The sequence below is a fragment of the Platalea leucorodia genome (genome assembly GCF_965183815.1).
Source record: "Platalea leucorodia genome assembly, chromosome: 23".
Classification (NCBI taxonomy): domain Eukaryota; kingdom Metazoa; phylum Chordata; class Aves; order Pelecaniformes; family Threskiornithidae; genus Platalea; species Platalea leucorodia.
Window position 1 is genome coordinate 2,893,943 of NC_138845.1, and position 18,979 is coordinate 2,912,921.

The 18,979-nt window shown below is 66.1% G+C and overlaps 2 protein-coding genes across 3 annotated transcripts; one reads left to right on the plus strand and one right to left on the minus strand.

Annotated features, from left to right (window-relative positions):
• Positions 1-4,097: 4,097 nt before the first annotated feature.
• AAAS (aladin WD repeat nucleoporin) lies at positions 4,098-11,685 on the plus strand. Of its 2 annotated transcripts, XM_082332304.1 has the most exons (17): positions 4,098-4,149; positions 4,346-4,472; positions 4,716-4,843; positions 5,287-5,342; positions 5,536-5,627; positions 5,967-6,013; positions 6,538-6,636; positions 7,449-7,592; positions 7,756-7,876; positions 8,161-8,285; positions 8,527-8,587; positions 8,726-8,816; positions 9,361-9,454; positions 9,593-9,660; positions 10,653-10,734; positions 11,073-11,157; positions 11,372-11,685. In XM_082332304.1, the coding sequence occupies exons 2-17, from the start codon at positions 4,350-4,352 to the stop codon at positions 11,510-11,512; spliced, it is 1,557 nt and encodes a 518-aa protein (XP_082188430.1). In that variant the 5' UTR covers positions 4,098-4,149; positions 4,346-4,349; the 3' UTR covers positions 11,513-11,685. The 2 variants fall into 2 exon arrangements, with proteins under 2 accessions (XP_082188430.1, XP_082188429.1); XM_082332303.1 differs by having other exon boundaries at positions 11,073-11,685.
• Positions 11,686-13,134: 1,449 nt separating this feature from the next.
• Positions 13,135-18,507, minus strand: MYG1 (MYG1 exonuclease; the record flags this gene model as incomplete). The annotated part of the gene is made up of 7 exons (XM_082332249.1): positions 13,135-13,620; positions 13,717-13,898; positions 16,318-16,440; positions 16,523-16,672; positions 16,887-17,046; positions 17,123-17,235; positions 18,331-18,507. Coding segments are annotated over 7 exons (1,092 nt in total), but the record flags the coding sequence as incomplete, so codon positions are not given.
• Between the last annotated feature and the right edge of the window lie 472 nt (positions 18,508-18,979).

An 18,979-nucleotide genomic window follows, 5' to 3' on the forward strand; every position in this document is an offset into this window, starting at 1 on the left:
GCCTTCGTTCCTCCATCCTCATCCTCCTCTGCGCCGCTGGGGATATTTATTATGGGGTGCTGCCCCCCCCCCCCCCCCCAAACCCCGCATCCCCTCCCCGGGGCCGGCGGCAGCTCCTCGTTAGCAATTATAATTTATGTCTTAAATTATGGGGGGGCTCTCCGAGCGCTCTGGGGCTCACTGGGGGGGGGTGTTGAGGTGAAACCCCCCCCCCCTCTTTCTCTCCCTCCCCCCCCCCCCATCTTCTCACCCCCCAAAACCTCGCCGGCCGCCTCGCGCCCCCGCACAGAGCTCAGGGACAGGGTTCGCCCCTTCTCCTCCACCTCCGGCCTCGTTAGCACGCCCGGTTCGTTAGGCGCTAATGTAACGTACCCCCCCCCCCTTTTTTTAGCTGGCTGCCCCCCCCCCCCCCCCAAAGCAATAAAGGGATTGCCAAGGCGTGAAAGCGGAGCCGTGCCCCCTTCTCCTGCGCCAGCCGGGCTGAGGCCGGGCGGCTTCGTCACAGGGATGGGCTCTGCCTTCCTCCCATGCTCCTCCTCCGCTGCGGCTCTCGGTGCTCAAAGGGAAACTGAGGCACAGAGGGGAGGTGGCCCCGCTCGGGGTCACCGTGTCCCCCCTCAGGGTCACCGTGTCCCCCTCTCCAGGGGGTGGCGGGAGCTGAGTGGGGTTGGGGTCAACCTGGCTCTGTCCCCTCCTCCCACATCCCTGGGTCCCTGCGCCTCCATCGCCCCATGCCGCTGGCTCCTCGTGGTCCCAGATCCCCGGGGTCCCCTGGCCCCGTGTCCCCAGGACCCTGTCGCCCTACATCCCCGTGTCCCCATAGCCCCAGGACCCCGTGTCCCCAGGACCCTGTCACCCTATGTCCCCATGTCCCCATAGCCCCAGGACCCTGGGTCCCCGTGTCCCCAGGACCCTGTCGCCCTATGTCCCCATGTCCCCATAGCCCCGTGTCCCCAGGACCCTGTCGCCCTACGTCCCCGTGTCCCCATAGCCCCAGGACCCCGGGTCCCCATGTCCCCAGGACCCTGTCGCCCTATGTCCCCGTGTCCCCATAGCCCCGTGTCCCCAGGACCCTGTCGCCCTATGTCCCCGTGTCCCCATAGCCCCAGGACCCCGTGTCCCCAGGACCCTGTCGCCCTATGTCCCCATGTCCCCATAGCCCCAGGACCCTGGGTCCCTGTGCTCCCCTGGCCCTGTTTCCCCCCATTCCCGGGACCCCACGGTCCCATGTCCCCATAGCTCTGTGTCCCCAGGACCCCTGTGTCCCTGCGACACCATATCCTGGTGGCCCCACGTCCCTGCATCCACGTGGCACCATGTCCCCAGGGCCCTGTGGTCCCACATCCCCCTGCCCCCGCGTCCCCATAGCCCCTGTCTCCATGTCCCCCTGGTCCCATGTCCCTCTGTCCCTGTGTCCCAATGTCCCCAGGCTCGGGGGGGGACCCCTGCTGCTTTTGGGGCCCCAACAGGACTTTTCCAGCCGCACGCGGCAGCGGCGATCACGCCAGCCTCGCCCCGCACACGCGTGTCCCCCCGACACCACGTGTCCCCAATCCCAGGGACATCCACGCACGGGAACATAGGAACACACGCGCGCACGGGGACGCGCGAGCACGGCCCCCGCCCGGCTCAGCCAAGCTTTCCCCCGTGCCTCAGTTTCCCCCCCCCAGCAGCATCGTGGCCAGGGGCCATGCGGCAGCGCGTGGGCACGTGGCGGGGCCACGTGTTCCCGAGGACACCCCGATTTCGGGCGCCGCGGGCTGGCGAGGACCCCGCACCCCCTCCCCCCCAGCCCCCCCCCCCGCTGCCCTGGGCTCCCGCCAGCGCTTTGATGCGCCCAGCCCCGGTTTGGGGCTTTTCTGGGGTTTTTCTGATAAAAAAAAAAAAAAACAAAACCACGGAAAAAGGCAAAGAGAGGCGGAAAGGGGCTCCCGTGCCAGCACAGGGCGGGGGGGCGGCTGCCAGCACCCACCGCCCCACGCGGGGACGGCAGCGGGTCCCCGTGCCAGCGTGGCGGAGCCCCCGGTGCCACCCCCGGCCACGTGCGCTGAGTCACCGCGGCCACGGCTCCGCAGAGCTGGCCAGGACCCCGGTGTCCCCGGGGATTGGGGGGGGACACACACACACGCTGCCCCTCCGTGCAGGGGGGGAAACTGAGGCACAGCGGCGTCCCCGTGCCAGTGGGGTGGCCGGAGCCCAGTGCCACGACTCGGAGGGTGACAGAGCCGTCCCCAGGATGGCTCCCGGGGGAATTTGGGACAGCGGGTGCCAGCTCTGCTTCCAGCCCCCCAGCTCCGCTCCCACCCCGGACACAGGTTTGCTCTTTTCGGGGTGTTTTCCCCCCCAAAAAAACCGCCAGCCCCGCTGCCGCTCGCCGTGGGTGGGCCAATGCCAACGAGAGCATCCAGTCGCATCCCCGAGCCAAACCCCGGCCCGGCGGCCACCGAGGGCTCGACCGCCCGGAGCCTCCCAAACCACGGAGCCCAAAATCCATCCAACGCCCCCCCCCCCCCAAACCCCATCAGGGACCCCCCCCCCCCCCCCCTTTGGCAGCACCAGATTTTCCTCCCTCTCTGCCCCAGGGGGGTTTAATTTTGGGGGGGTTCAGCTCCCGCCGCCACGTCCAAGGGAAGCGAAGCCACGAGGCCACGCCAGCCCTGCGGTGGCTCTGATGTCGGCGCCGTCCAAATCGTTGTCTCCTATCAAACCCCGCTCGCTCCGTAACGGGTGAGGAATGCAGGGCCCCCCGCCGCAGCCCCCCCCGCCGCAGCCTTTATTTAATATCCTGAAAAAATTAAAATAACTTTTGCGGCCGCTAAGGAAAACACAGCGATAAATATAATAAAAGCGAGCCGAAAACAGGAGGGGAAGGGAAATTGAGAGCCCAAAAAGAGGAGCTGGGAGCCATCCAAGGCGGGGGGGGCTGGGCTGGGGGGAGCGCAGCACCCACTGTCCTGCGTGGGGGGATGTGGGCACCCACAGGACCTGGGTACGGGGAAAGGGGGGGATGCGGGCACCCGTGGGAGCTGGGCATGGGGTGGGGGGGACCTGGGCACCCACGGGACCTGGGCACCCGTGGGACCCAGGTACAGGGTGGGGACGTGGGCACCCACGGGACCTGGGTACAGTGAAAGGGGGGGGATGTGGACACCCGTGGGAGCCGAGTATGGGGGGGGACAGACATGAGCACCCACGGGACCAGGGCACCTGTGGGATGTGGGTATGGAGTGAGGGGGACCCAGGCACCCACGGGACCCAGGTACAGGGTGGGGACATGAGCACCCACGGGACCTGGGTACGGTGAAAGGGGGGGATGCGGACACCCATGGGAGCTGGGCATGGGGTGCGGGGGACACGGGGACCCACGGGACCTGGGTATGGGGTGGGGGGGGACACGGGCACCCGTGGGACCCAGGTACAAAGTGGGGACGCGGGCACCCACGGACCCGAGCACCCACGGGACGCAAGTATGGGGTGGTGGGGACATGGGCACCCACGGGACACGGGGGGACCCAGGCACCGGGGGGGGTGGGTAAAGGACGCGGACACCCACGGGGCTCACACGCAGGCAGGTCAAGGTTGCAGCCACGGGACCCGTGCACGGGGGGGCACCCACGGAAGCGAGGACCCCCCCCTCCCCCCGGGGCCGTGCACGGGAGGGTCGTGGCGTGCCCGGGGACCCCACGGGGGGGGGGGGGTGCAGGACACGGGGGGGGGCCAGGGACCCCACGGGGGGGGGGGGGTGCAGGACACGGGGGAGCCCGGGGACCCCACGGGGGGGGGGGGGGTCCCAGCCCCGCTCCAGCACCACGCGCCGCTTTCCCGCCCCCGCGGAGGGCGCACCCCCTCTCTTAAAGGGGCAACGCTCCCCCGAAAGGTGACCCCACCAATTTATCCACCCGCGTTACAGCGGGGGAGCCCCGAATTCACCCAAGCGGGGTTCAGTGCCGAGAGAAGAACGAGCCAGGCGGTCACCGCAGCGCTGGGCCCGGGGGGGGTGGTGCCGCCTCGACGCTGCCGCCCCCACCGGGGCCGCGGCCCCTTTAATTCCCCCCCACACACACACACACCGCCGCCAGGGGGCGCGCGAAGGCGGCGGCGGAGGGGATTGGCCCTCGCCGGGACCCGTCCGCGGGAGGCGGGAAAAGGGTGAGGGGCAAAATGGCGGCGTCCGAGGGGGCGGCGGGGCCGGGGGGGCCCCTGCGCGCCCCGGGGGCGGGGGATGTGGCGGGGGAACGGGGGGGATCCCCCCGCGGTCACCCCTCGCTCCTCACAGGCTTCGCTGGGCAGGGAGTGACCGGGGCGGGGCGGGGGGGCTGCGTCTCTCAGCGCCTTCCCCCCGCAGCGGGATGTGCTCCCTAGGGCTCTTCCCGCCCCCGCCGCCCCCCGGGGACATCACCCTCTACGAGTTCAACAACGCCTTGGTCTGCGGCCGCCTCTACGAGCAGCTGCCGCTCGCCTTCCAGAGCCAGGTGAGCCCTGCCCGCCTCGGGGTCACCCCTTCCCCCCAGCTGCGACCGGGGCTCCGGCCCCTCCCGCTGGGGCTTGTCCCCCTCAGCCACGAAGGGGACAGGCTCACACTTAGGGGGTTTTTTCATCCCTTCACCCCATCTTTGTCCCCCTCCTCTCCCTCACATCGCCGTTCGCTTCCTGCAATGGGGGGAGCCCTTCCCCAGCTCCCCCCTTCGCTCACCGCGGGCTGTCTGTGCTCGCAGCTGGCCGACCTGCCCGTCCTCAGCCTGCCCAAGGAAACCCTCAAGGCTCACAGCCGGCTGGAGCACAGCACCCGGCCGGCCTTCATCCACCACCGCGAGTCCCTCTGGAAGAGATGCCTCAGCGCCTGGTGAGTGCAAACCCCCCCCGAAACAGCCGGGTCTGCGGGAGGCAAAGCCAGGAGCTCCCCGTTCGCTTCATATTCGCGCTCAAACCCCCTTCCCCGTACCTGTCCTGCGGCTTCTTCACCCAGGAGCATGGCAGAGGCCTCGCTGCCCTGTCAGCGCCCACCCACGAGCGGTGGGAGGGCACAGCCTCCCCCAAGACCTTCATGGTGCTGTGCAACACCCCAATCTGAGCTTCCTGGGAGAGTTTGGGGGGTCATAATATAGCTGAGAGCTCGGCACAGCTGGGGGCAGGCCCAGCAGTCGCTGTGGCTGGGGTAAGTGCCTCCAGCTGAGGGGAGAGCTGGTTTGGAGGCTTTCGGGGGGTTCTCAGCAGGTGAGGGGGATTTGGAGGGGATGGGGCTGGGCTTTGCGTGGCCAAGGAGGCTGACCGAGCTTTCCGCCGCAGGCGGGACGTGGGGCTGTGCGGGGTGCTGAAAGAGATCGCCAGCGCCGAGGAGGAGGGTGAGTCTGGGCTGCTCGCGGAGGAGCTGCAGATCTCCCGGCTCTCTCTGCATCTCGCTTCGATCCTTCGGTTCCCTTCATCCCCTTTTCCGTCGTGCCCGTCCCTGCCTGTCGCAGCTGCCTGCGTTTCCTCTGCCCCTCGGGCCTCTCGTTGAAGACGACAGAAGCGGCGATGGTTCTTTTCTCTCCGCAGGGCTGCAGTGGGCGAAGACGGGCTCGAGCTACACGCTGGCCGTGTGCCACTGGCTCTCCTCGCTGCACGGCTCCTTGTTCCCCCACCTCTCGGTGAGTCTTTTCGGGACTTAACCCTTGTGCCTGGACGATGCGGCACGTCCTGCGCCGCTGACCCTGCGCCGCGAGGCTGGTTTTGATGGCGGGTGGGTGCTTCCCAGCTGAAAACACAGCAAAATATTCCTCCTGGTGGTGCCCAGCTACAAACGCTGCGGGTTTCCTTCACCAAAGGGAGGAGAATGGGCGCTGGAAAGGCATTAGGACAGCAAAGTGCTCCAAAAGGGACCGAAATCGAGGTGGGGGGAGAGGGAAGGGGGGTTTGGATGCTGGGAGGGTGCTGACTCCTGCTGTCGTGTGCACTGCTGGCTCAGTGTTAACTCCTCTCCCCTGAAGCTAACCAGCGAAGACATGATCGCGGCCTTCTCCCAGGCAGTGGACTGGTGAGTCCCGCGTGTCGCGAAACCCTGCGGAACGGGGTTGCGGAGCTGAGAGAAAGGGGTGGGGGTACAAGGCCAGGATCCCCTCATTTTTTACGTGCTCAGCCTCCCCGTTAGACGGGTGTCAGGGCAAATATTTCCCTGTTGCCTCTGGCTGCCCCAGTTTGTGTATGACGATGAGAAGCAAAGCACGCCCCAGCGCGCTGCACGTGGGGCAAACAGCATTAAACTAGATCAGGGCTTGGAAAATTCCTTCGAATACCCACCCTAGACTGCTTGTTAACCAGCCCCTCGGCAGAGCCCTGCGAATAATTGCCAGGAACGGGGAATTTATCAGAGAAAACGGTCCCATTCAGCAGCGAAAAGGAAGTTTTATTTCACTGGTGACTCTGGGAACGGCTTTTGTCGGCCTTGGGGGGCTGCTGGGTGGTCGTGCCCGATGCCCAAGAGCCCATCACCGCTGCCTTGAGCCCGAAACGCCGGTGCGGCAGCTGGCGCGGCTCACCCTGCCCCGTCCCTCCCTCCAGGGCCGGCTGCACCATCCGGGCCTTCGCCTGGCACCCCCACACCAGCAAGTTTGCCGTGGCTCTTCTGGATGACTCCATTCGGGTCTACAACTCCAACAGGTGAGGGCTGGGCTGCTCCTCCGGCACCGCTGGCCACGTCCCCGGAGGTGCTGCTCCTCGGGGGGTGCCTCCGCAGACCCCCTGCTCCCCGTTTCGCCCTCTCGCATCCACCTCCAGCACGCACCGAGGATTCCCCCGGCGTCTCCGCCCTTGGCGTTCGCTCGGGCTTTGCTCTCGCTGGCACCGTCTGTCCCCAAAACTTCTTGCTGCGTAGCAGGAGCTCTGCAAGGACACCTCCGAAAATCTCTGGCCTTATTTAAGCTTTGGTTTTTTCCTTCCCTCCCTGCTCCTGGGGGCAGGCGCAGGCTGCGGCGGCACATGGCCTGGCTGCCATCGCAGGGACAGCAGCCTCTTGGGCCTCGTTGAGTCTCCTTTCTCCTCCAGGTCTCCCTGCTCCCCCAGGGCGTGTAAAGCCCTCCTCAGGAGAAGACTCTGCCGGCTGGTGCTGCAGCCCTCCCCGCGCCTCCCCGCCGAGGCGTTCTGCCCCAGCTGGGATTTCAAGCCAGCAAGTGCCATCTCCCACCCCGGGGCCGGGCCGTGGGCAGCACGGGGCACGGTGCTAAATCGCACGAGGTGTGCTCTGGCTCGCTGCATGGCGCCGGTGTCGCCTGGCTGGGATCTCCTCTGTCCCCCCCCCACGGAAGCAGGTCACGGTGGGGCACATCCCCTCTCCCACTCTACGCTTTTAGGCCCCCCACTGTGGTCAGAACTGGAGAGAGGACACTGGGAGACGGTCCACAGCCCTCCCTGGGCGGTGTGAGGACTCCGATCCCCCATTTTTCCTCTCGTCACGCTTCCCTCCTCTCCGGCAGCGCCACCATCCCCTCGCTGAAGCATCGCCTGCAGAGGAACGTGGCCGCCATGGCCTGGAAGCCGCTCTGCGCCTCCATCCTCGCCGTCGCCTGCCAGAGCTGCGTCCTGGTGTGGCACCTGGATCCCACCTCCCTCTCCACGAGGTGACAGCCCCGCGCGTCTCCCCGGCCCTGCCGTTTGGGTTGGCTTTGGGTTAATGCCACACAGGTGCCTGTCCTGCCGGGGGACGCAGCGATGGCTTTTGGTGGCACGCGGGCCGGCCCTTTCTGTGATCAACCACAGCAATTAATCTCTCCTTCCCTCCAGACCGTCCTCCGGCTGCGCTCAGGTGCTGTCCTACCCTGGGCACAGCCCTGTCACCAGCCTGGCGTGGGCTCCCAGCGGGGAGCTGCTGCTGTCGGCGTCACCGGTCGACACGGCCATGCTGGTGAGTAAGGGGCTGTACCTCCCGGGGGGCTGCGTTTGGGACGCCGGAACCGGGAACACACCGCCGGGTCACCGAGGGACGGTTCGGCTGCGGGACTGCTGGGGACAGGCGGCATTTCCTTCGGGGAATGGATTAGGCAGCTCCTGAATTTGAACTTGGAGCGTTTAGATCCGAAAGCATCGATCTGTATTCCCCAATCCATACAAAACCACCCCCAAAGCTGCGCTAACTACCCGGTCGGCGTTGGGGTGGCGGGTTATCCTCCTCGTCGTCCCCTCCTCCAGGTGTGGGACGTGTCCACCGAAAACTGCGTCCAGCTGCAGTGGTTTGGGGGCGGTGGCGTCACTTACTTGGCTTGGTCACCGGATGGCAGCAAGGTCCTGGCGGCCACTCCCTCCGCGGTGTTCAGGTGAGCTCCCCGCCTGCGAGATGTTTTATTTCAGCCCTTATTATCACTTTTGTTTCCTCCAAACCCCAAGCAGATCTGGATTCCTTGGGTCCTAACTGCTCCCATTCCTACTGCATCCGATGTGGCGGGGGGGAAAACGGGTGGGTAATTGGGTCTGACATCTCGGACTCCTCCTGGAGCGGCAGAATTGGGGCAGATCCCAGGAATTTATCCCGCTCACTTCGGCTCGTCTCTCTTCCAGAGTGTGGGAGGCTCAGATGTGGACGTGCGAGCGGTGGCCCACCATCAAAGGACGCTGCCAGGTAGGATGGGGACGTTTCCCACCCGTGCGGGGCAGATGTTGCCTCTAAGACCCTCGGGAGCACGTACGGTGTTTTAGGAAAACTCCCCCGTTTCCAGCTGGCTCCAACCCATCCCTGACGCGGCTCTGTGTCCCACAGACGGGGTGCTGGAGCCCTGACGGCAGCCGACTGCTCTTCACCGTGCTGGGCGAGTCCGTCATCTACTCCTTGTCCTTCTCGGAGTACCGGGGTGAGTCTGCCCAAGGCGAAGCTCTCCAAGAGCCAGCGGCTGGTCCCCAAGCGAATCCTCTTGCTTTTGGCTGCGGCCGGCCTTGGCCAGAGAGGCTTTTTGTTCGTGAGCTGCGTTTCCCAGCCTGCTGGGCGCGAAAGGACAGAGGCACACGCAGGGGGAAGGGTCTCTCGGGGGTCTCTCAAAGCACAGAAGCTCTGGGGTCGAGTTTTTTTCCCCCTCACGTTGCCTCTTGCTCGCAGTTACGATCTTACAGTCACAAACGGTTTGCAAGGAAGCTTTTACAGGGGGTTAAATGCCCAGCTCGTGGCTTTTTTCCATGGAGGCAGCTGGTCCTGATGTTTGTTGAGGGGAAACCTCCCCCGTCCTCCATCCCAGACACAGGCAGATGCTGCTGGGGTCGCAGCACGTTGCTCCACAGCTGCTCTAAGAAACAGAGACAAATTACCTATCACTTTGGAAATAAAAGCGTGATTTACGGAGTGAGATGACCCATGTAGCAATTCAAGCAGGAGATGAGAAGTGACCAGGCCGTTTGTTTCAGGGGAGATGCAAGGGCAAGTTGGAGGCTCGAAAACGGCTTCTATCGTGGCAGATCTGTCGGAGACCACCTTCGAGACGCTCTACGGGGAGGAGAGGTGGGTCTGGCTGCGCCCGTCGCCCTAACGCGACACCCGGGAGGCGGAGGGGGTCCGCGCCCCCCTCGGCAGCAGCCCCGCGGTGCTGGGGACGTTGGCTGGGCGGGGGGATCTCACTGCCGCTCACGCCGGTTTCAGGATCGGAGGAGAAGTCCACTCCATGGTGTGGGACCCCACCGGCGAGAGACTGGCGGTGATCATCAGAGGTAAGCGCTGCCTCCGCCCTGCCTGCCCCAGCGCCGGGCTCTGCCTGAAAATCCCCCTGCCAGCAGGCAGAAGGGGCGCGCACCCCGCTGAAGCGAGGAGTCGGATCGAGAAGGCAGCACCCACCCTCCATCCTCCCTCACCGTGACTCCGCTCCTCCGTATCCCTCGGAGAGGGATGCGTCCCGGTTCCCTCCCCGCTTCCAGTTGGATGAATCACCTCTCCCAACCCCCCTGCAAGGTGTCCGTGTTCCCACAGTGCCCACATTGCGCCTGGAGCCCGACTGGGCCTCTTGGCTCCGTTTCTAGGAGCAGCCCCGGGATAATCGAGCCATTCAGGCTCTCCTGGACGGGCCCTGCTCCGAGACAAAGCGGACCTTTGAGGGAGCACCGAAACATGGTGCTGGGGATGCTGCTGCCTCCCTGCACGCCACCAGTGGGGAGAGAGTTGAAGCTGCTGGGCCCAAACTTGGTTTTTGGTGGGGAAGAAACTGGGTAGGGGGGAAAACCTGAGGGTACCAGGACTCCCATAGCTGGCACCTTCCTGTGCTCTGCACCTCCAGGCAGGTCCTGCGAGGATCTTGGCGCAGAAACTGCGATAGGATGGAAAATAACCTTCCCGTTGGAGAGACGGGGTCCCCACGTCACACCTGAAAGGCTGGGGTGTTTCCAAAGCAGTGGCCTCATCTGTTGCCCAAACCCTTCTCGGCCAAACCTACCTCCCCGAGACTTCGGAGCCAGCGTTAAATCACTGAAGGGTCTTTGAAAGCCCCGTCCCGGCATCCTGCGCACCTCGGTGCGAGGAAAACGCGGTCCGCAGCCAGCTTTCCCCCACCTCGGTGGCTGCCTGCCCCAGTCTCCGCAGTGCCCAACCGCTCCCCGCAAAAAACCTGACCTCCGTGTCCCCGCTCCGGCGGCGAGGGGCCTGTCTGGGCGTCTGCGCTGTCCCTTGCACAAGGGAAAGCCTCACTGCTCCTTCTCGCTCCTTCCTGCAGGTCAAGCCGACGTTCCCGGGAGCCAGACGGTCATCGCTGTGTTTCGTACCCGCAACAGCCCCGTGTTCGAGCTCCTGCCGTGGTGCGTAGCGGCCGGTTTGGGGTTGGTTGAATACCAGCGATCCGCCGGGGCGTGGGGGGAAGAGCAGAGCCACGTCGGAGCGGAGAGACGCTGCCAGCTTGTGCTCCTGCTTCGCGCGGTGTCGCCGTTTTACCCCAGAACCAGTTGCGTTTTGGCCGTATCGTCCATTATTCACCTCAAAACCCTTTGCTTCGGGTCACCCTTGCCCGGTGCATCCCGGCAGGGCCCAAACATCTCCGCTTAACCGCGAGCTACGCCGAAAGCGCTGTGTTTTGCCAGTGTGACCAAGCGCTGCCGCACGGTTGTGCTGTAACCGTGGCTTTTCCTTTCCCCCGCAGTGGTTTCCTGCGAGGCGAGCGTGGCGCCCAGCCCCAGCTCATCGCCTTCCACCCCTGCTTCAAGAAGGGCGCCCTCCTGACCGTGGTGAGTGCGGTCCCCGGTTTCGGCAGCGGTTCTTGGGGCTCCCTCGGGGAGATCGATCCGGTGGCTGAGCAAGGAGGGGTGGAAAAACCTCCCCGCAGAGAGGAGAGGGTGGGGAAGGCGTCCTTGCTGGGAGGAGGAGAGGGTGACGCTTGGATTGTCATCCCCTGCCGTGTCCTGTGCTCATCTGCCTCCTCACATCCTCTTCCTCCTCCAGTGCTGGTCCACGGGGAAGATCAGCCACGTCCCCTTCTTCTTCGTCAGCGCCCACGTCCCCTGCGCCAGCCCCAGCCGCAGCCCCGTCACGGTCATGGCCAGCGCCAGCGTGCGGGAGCAGCCCCTCTTCTCGGAGCTGTGACAACCCCCGGAGCCTCAACGGCGTCTTCCTGAAGAGCCAGCGCCGGGACGCTTCCTCCACAGCCTCCATCGTCTTCCTCCTGGGACGCACAGCGTGGCCTCAGGTGCCTTTAATTCCTCCTCGGGGTCTTGGCTTGCGGGGCCGGTGCTGTACAGATTAAAGCTGGGGTTCCAGTGCTGCTTTTTGATGTCAAAAATAGCTCGGGATGAACCTGCAGGAGAACATCCATTCCCTGTCCCTTAATTAAAACGGATTTAAGGCACCTATTGCCACGGTGGGTGTGAGCCCTCCGCAGCCCGTGGGCCCTGGGGGCTTTGTTTTGGGGTTAAAGAGCTGCCCCAAGGGGGGAAGGTGAGGGCACAGGGGGCCGAGGGCTCCTTGGCCGTGAGTGCAGCCTCTGGGCTTTGCCTCGAGGGTGGGAAGAACAACCCAAAGTGAACCAAAAACTCTCTGGATCCATAAAAACCAAAATTTGGCCCATTTGGGGCTGCAGCTGGGCGGTGAACGGTGCTGGAGGCCCTGCCCCAGCCTGAGCCCCGGCCCCGGGCGCTCGTGCCGGCCTGCGTGAGCCCGGCCAGCGCCGAAGCGGTCACGGGGAGCAGATGGGCCACCCCCCTGCCCAGAGCAGGGATTAACGGGGGGTCAGGGGGGGCAGCGTGGTTAAACCCTGGGATTACACGTGGTTAATCCCCGGGATTAGGCTGTAATCGCTCTGCTAAAGCCCGGGGCGCAGAGATGATGGGGAGAGCACAGGGGCCCCGCTCACCCCCATGTCCTTGGCTCCCCAAACACCTCTGCGACCCCCAAAATCCTTCTCCGAGACCCCCAAAATCCTCCCCAAAGGCAGGCCCTGGCACGGGGCAGGGAAAACCCGGCGCAGGGGCAAGGAGGGGAGCAGCCAGCCCCTCAGCGGGGCTGCGTGGGGAGCGGGGCCGAGCCCGGAGGGGGCTGGCATGAGGATACGGGGTGAAAACAACGGGGTACGAACCCAGTCCAGCCGCTGGGGCTGCTTCACCCCCTCGGGGCTCCCCGCTTTGGCGACGGCTGGTGCCCGCAGTGCTTCAGAGGACGGTGCTGAGCGTCTCTTCCTCGCCCTCCTCCTCCTCCTCGGGGCTGGGTGGTTCGCAGGACAGCGCCCGCAGGTATTCAAGGTGCAACCGGGCCTCGGCTCGGCTCCTCCGGACGTATCGGCCCACGTAGATGAGGACGGCGCCGAGCCACCCGCCCACGGCCGCCAGCATCGCCGCGTCCGGCGCCCGCGGCCGCCCGCTCCCCGCCAGGGTCTCGTTGCGGCTGCTGGTGGGGGGCAGCCCCGGGGGGGCCCCCCCCGGGCACTGGCAGCCCCAGGGGCAGCCGGGCAGCGCCAGCAGGAGCAGCCAGGCCGCCCGCATCGCCCTGCGACGGGAGGCTGGAAGCGAGGGGGGGGCTCCGCGTCCCCCCCTTCGTGCTGCCGGACGCGCGGTTTCGTGGCGGGGGGGGCGGCGGGACGCCTGGGTTCCCCTCCCAGCACGGGGAGGGGCCATTCCTGCACCCCAATTCACAGCCCCTGCAACTACGCGCAGCCCTGCCCACCCCCCGCACCCCAAGGACCCCCCCAGCCCCTCCCCCAGCCCCCCCCCCGCCTGAGCAGCAAACGCACTGGGAACACGCTGGTTTTTACTGGTGTTGGGAACCCACTGGCAGCAGGAATGGCGACAATCTTCAGAGAAATGGATCTAAAAAGTCTCTTTGGTTTGAGCTCTGACTGGGTTTGCACCAGTTCAACACTGGGACTGGGAGCAGTGACGCCCCCCCCCCCCCCCAGCCGGATCCCATTACGTGTGCCGAGCGGGGATGGTCTCAGCCACCCCCAGCAGCGGTCCCTGGAGCCCCCCGCGCTGGGCAAGGGGTCCCTTTTGGGGTGACCGCGCTGGGAGGGGGCTCATCCGCTCTGCGTTCCCTCCCCGTGCCGCTGCGCCAGCGTCCGCCGGGCCATCTCCAAAGCCCCCTCCCGCGTGCGGTTGCCACCGATGAAGCCGCTGGCGTGGACGAAGACGCAGCCGGGGATGCCGGCGAGCTGGGACAGCGCCTCGTCCCGGACGCCTCGCCAGGGCTCGGGGAGAGGGAGGCTGCGGAGGGGAGAGGGAGGCGGCGGGTGAAAACCCGTCCCCGGGGCGGGGGACGCTGCCGTGGCGGGGGGGACGCGGCGCGGGGACGGGTCTCACCGGCTCTGGAAGGTGTGCGGCCCCGCCGGGACGCTCTGCACCCGCCACTGCCCGCCGCGGTCGGGGAAAAGCACCAGCTGGAGGGGGTCGGGCAGCGCCAGCTCCTGCTCCAGGCTGAAGACGTGCTCCTTCCAGGGGCAGCCGCCCTGCGGGAGCTCCAGCACCGCCCCGCTCGCGTCCACCTGGGCGGGGGGGGACGCGCTGGGGACACGGGGGTCCTGCCCGCGCGGCCCCCGAACCGCCCCGTGCCTCAGTTTCCCCCCGCCATCCACGTGCGTCCGCCGCCGGGCGCTCTGCGGAGCCGGCACGGGGAGCTCTGGGGGTGCGGGAGCGTGCGGGGGAATATTGGGGTGCACGAGGGGGGTCTGGGGGAGCGCGGGGGGGTGCAGCCGGGTCACGTGCAGGGATAGGGGGCGTGGGGTACGTGGCCGCGCGTGGGGATACGGGTGTGTGCAGCTATACATCGGTATATAGGGGACAGGAGGGGGTGCACGGCCACACGTAGGGGTACAGGGGAGCGGGGGGGGGGGCATGGCTGTGCATAGGGGTATAGGGGCACAGGAGGGGATGTATGGCCGTATGTAAGGATATAGGGGCACAGGAGGGGATGTACGGCCGTATGTAAGGATACAGGGGCACAGGAGGGGATGTACGGCCCTATGTAAGGATACAGGGGGACAGGAGGGGATGTACGGCCGTATGTAAGGATATAGGGGCACAGGAGGGGATGTATGGCTGTATGTAAGGATATAGGGGCACAGGAGGGGATGTACGGCCATATGTAAGGATATAGGGGCACAGGAGGGGATGTACGGCCCTATGTAAGGATATAGGGGCACAGGAGGGGATGTACGGCCCTATGTAAGGATATAGGGGCACAGGAGGGGATGTACGGCCATATGTAAGGATATAGGGGCACAGGAGGGGGTGCATGGCTGTATGTAAGGATATAGGGGTACAGGAGGGGATGTACGGCCCTATGTAAGGATATAGGGGCACAGGAGGGGATGCACGGCCGTATGTAAGGATATAGGGGCACAGGAGGGGATGCACGGCCGTATGTAAGGATATAGGGGCACAGGAGGGGATGTACGGCCATATGTAAGGATACAGGGGCACAGGAGGGGATGTACGGCCGTATGTAAGGATACAGGGGCACAGGAGGGGATGTACGGCCCTATGTAAGGATACAGGGGGACAGGAGGGGATGTACGGCCGTATGTAAGGATATAGGGGCACAGGAGGGGATGTACGGCCATATGTAAGGATATAGGGGCACAGGAGGGGGTGCATGGCCGTATGTAAGGATATAGGGGCACAGGAGGGGATGTATGGCCGTATGTAACGATATAGGGGCACAGGAGGGGATGTACGGCCGTATGTAAGGATATAGGGGCACAGGAGGGGATGTACGGCCGTATGTAAGGATATAGGGGCACAGGAGGGGGTGCATGGCCGTATGTAACGATATAGGGGCACAGGAGGGGATGTACGGCCGTATGTAAGGATATAGGGGCACAGGAGGGGATGTACGGCCGTATGTAAGGATATAGGGGCACAGGAGGGGATGTACGGCTGTATGTAAGGATACAGGGGGACAGGAGGGGATGTACGGCCGTATGTAAGGATATAGGGGCACAGGAGGGGATGTACGGCCATATGTAAGGATATAGGGGCACAGGAGGGGATGTACGGCCATATGTAAGGATATAGGGGCACAGGAGGGGATGTACGGCCGTATGTAAGGATATAGGAGCACAGGAGGGGATGTACGGCCGTATGTAAGGATATAGGGGCACAGGAGGGGATGTACGGCCGTATGTAAGGATATAGGGGCACAGGAGGGGGTGCATGGCCCTACGTAAGGATATAGGGGCACAGGAGGGGATGTACGGCCATATGTAAGGATATAGGGGCACAGGAGGGGGTGCACGGCCCTACGTAAGGATATAGGGGCACAGGAGGGGATGTACAGCCCTACGTAAGGACATAGGGGCACAGGAGGGGATGTACGGCCCTACGTAAGGATATAGGGGCACAGGAGGGGATGTATGGCTGTATGTAAGGATATAGGGGCACAGAAGGGGGTGCATGGCTGTATGTAAGGATATAGGGGCACAGGAGGGGGTGCATGGCCGTATGTAACGATATAGGGGTACAGGAGGGGATGTACGGCCGTATGTAAGGATATAGGGGCACAGGAGGGGGTGCATGGCCGTATGTAACGATATAGGGGTACAGGAGGGGATGTACGGCCATGCATAGGTGTATGGGGAACAGGAGGGGGTGCGTGGCCGTGTGTAGGGGTACAGGAGGGGGTGCATGGCCATATGTAAGGATATAGGGGCACAGGAGGGGATGTACGGCCATGCATAGGTCTATGGGGAACAGGAGGGGGTGCGTGGCCGTGTGTAGGGGTGCAGGGGGGGGTGTATGGCTGTGTGTAGGGGTGCAGGGGGGTGCGTGGCCGCGTGTAGGGGTGTGGGGTGCAAGGGGCGCCCGCGGAGTGCGGGGAGGTTTGTACCGAGGGGACCTGGCCTCTCCTCACCCCACGCCCCTCCCCAAACTTCCAGGCCCCCCCAGACCCGGCACGGTGGGTACCTCAAAGCGTCGCCGGATGGCCTCCTCCACCAGCGCCCGCGCGGGCAGCCAGGCGCGGTGGTAGTAGTCGAGCCGGTCCATGAACTCGCCCCCGACCAGCTCCATCGCCCGCTTGAACCCCGCCTGGGGACGGGGAGGAGGGTCAGCGGTGGCCCCAAGCGGGGTGGCCCTGTGCTGCGCCCCCCACCACGTCCCCCGTCCCCACCTCGGTGTCCTGGTCGGGGTCGTTCCAGCGGGGGTTCAGGTGGCCCACGCGGGCACTGAGGGTGGTGGTGAGGGCGTAGCGGGGCTCCCCCTCCGCCTGCGCGATGCCGTTGTCGATGGCATCGATCTCCTCCACGAAGTTCTCGTACAGCTGGGGACAGAGCGGGGGACATCGGGGGTCAGCCCGGCTGGGAGCCCAGCTGCGCACCAGCAGCTGGAACAAACTGGTCCCCTTTTTTATGGGGTCCCCCTCCCCAGAGCGCTCTTTTATGGGGTGACCCCCGACAAGGAGAAGCCCTGGGGAAAGCTGTGCGGCACCAGCGTGGTTAGAACCCCCACCGAGACCCTCCCAGTTCCCCCAGTACCTTATCGTAGAGCGCCGTCACGATGGGGCCGTCCTCCGGCTGCCCCAGGAGCCCGGCGAGGATTTGGGAGCCGAAGTGGCAGTAGACCAACCCGGCGCTGCTCAGCTTCGTGGTCCAGGGCTTGTCGGGCCGGAGGCTCCGCATGGATTGCGTGAAGGACCTGCGGGGCCGTGGGGTCAGCGCCGAGGGACCCCGATGTCTGGGGGAGCCCGGTGTCCGGCGTGGGGGGGCCTCACCTCTGGTGATGGTCGTAGCGGTGTCGCTCGGGGTCGTATTCACCCCCTACATCCACCACCACGTCGCACTGGGCCAGGCGCTGGGGGTCCCGGGTGCGCACCACCTCCGCGTCCTGCCGGGGGGTGGAGTGAGGCTGGGGAGCCCAGGGTGGTCCCCAGGAGCGAGCGGGGACCCCCAAGAGCTGCCCCTGCTGAGACCAGGGACCCCGAGGGGGGACTGAGAACTCAAGGCTGATCCCCAGGTGGGACTGGGGACCCGAAGGGTGGCCCCCAGGTGCAAGTAGGGACCCCAAAGAAGGACTGGGGACCTAAGGGTGGCCCCTGGGTGGAACTAGGGACCCTCAAGTGGGTCTGGGGACCCAAAACGTGGCCCCCAGGTGGAAGAAGGGACCCCAAAGAGGGGCTGGGGACCTAAGGGTGGCCACTGGGTGGGACCAGGGACCCCCAAGTGGGACTGGGGACCCAAAATGTGGCCCCCAGGTGCGACTACGGACCCTGAGGGGCGACTGGGGACCTAAGGGTGGCCCCTGGGACCCTCAAGTGGGTCTGGGGACCTGAAGGGTGGCCCCTAGTTGCGACTACGGACCCTGAGGGGCGACTGGGGACCTAAGAGTGGCCCCTGGGACCCTCAAGTGGGTCTGGGGACCTGAAGGGTGGCCCCCAGGTGCGACCAGGGACCCCAAGGAGGGACTGCGGACCCGAAGGGTGGCTCCTAGGGACTCTGAGGGGTGACTGGGGACCTCGGGGTGGCCCCTGGATGTGACCAGAGACCCCCAAATGGGTCTGGGGACCCGAAGGGTGGCCCCCAGGTGTGACCAGAGACCCCAAGGAGGGACTGGGGACCGAAGGGTGGCCCCTGGGTGGGACCAGGGACCCCCAAGTGGGACTGGGGACCCGAAGGGTGGCCCCTAGGGATGCCGAAGGGCGACTGGGAACCCAAGGGTGGCCCCTGGGACCCCCAAGTGGGACCGGGGACCCGAAGGGTGGCCCCCAGGGGCGACCGGGAGCCCCGAGAGATGCCCCCAGGTAACGGGGAACCCCGAAGGGGGACCGGGCATCTAAGGGCGGCCCCGAGGAGGGAGCGGGACTCGAGGGCGGGCAGGGGTCGGGGTGTTGCACGGCGTCCCGGGAGGGAGCCGGCCCGGCTGCAAGGGGGGCCCGCGCAGGCCGCAGCCCCGCTCCCGCCGCCCGGCGCCCCGCGGCCGTACCCGGTAGCGGGGCAGGAGGCGCAGCAGGTAGCACGCCAGCACCTCGTCGCAGTGGAAGGTGCCGTCGTGGGTGCCGATGCGCAGGGCGGGCTCGGGCCGCGGCCGTTTGGGCCCAGGCCCGGCCCCGGCCCCGGCGGCGGCGGCGGCGGCCATGAGGCGGCGGGCGCTGCGCATCCCAGGGCGCGTGCGCGGCCACGCCCCCCCCCGGCGCGTCGGGACGGCGCGTGCGGCAGCCGCCCCCGCGCGCGGGAATGGCGGAATGGGGGGGGGGGGTGGGGGGGTGTCATGGCGTCGTTTGGGTTGGAAAAGGCCTAAATCGGGTCCCTGGGCACCACGTCCCCCGTTTTCTGAACGCTCCCGGGGTGGGGGCCCAGCGCTCGTCGCCCCGTTGGGGGAGGGGGGTTCCCCCTCGTCCCAGCGCTTGTTCCTGGGGAGCAGAGCCCGACCCCCCCGGCTCCAGCCTCCTTTCGGGGGCTGGGGGAGCGATGAGGGCTCCCCTCAGCCTCCTCCTCTCCAGGCTGAGCCCCCCCAGCTCCCCCAGCCGCCCCTCCCCACCCTCGGGCTCCAGCCCCTGCCCCAGCCTCGCTGCCCTGCCCTGGCCACGCTCCGGCCCCTCCGTGTCCTTCTTGTGGCCGGGGGCCAGCACCGA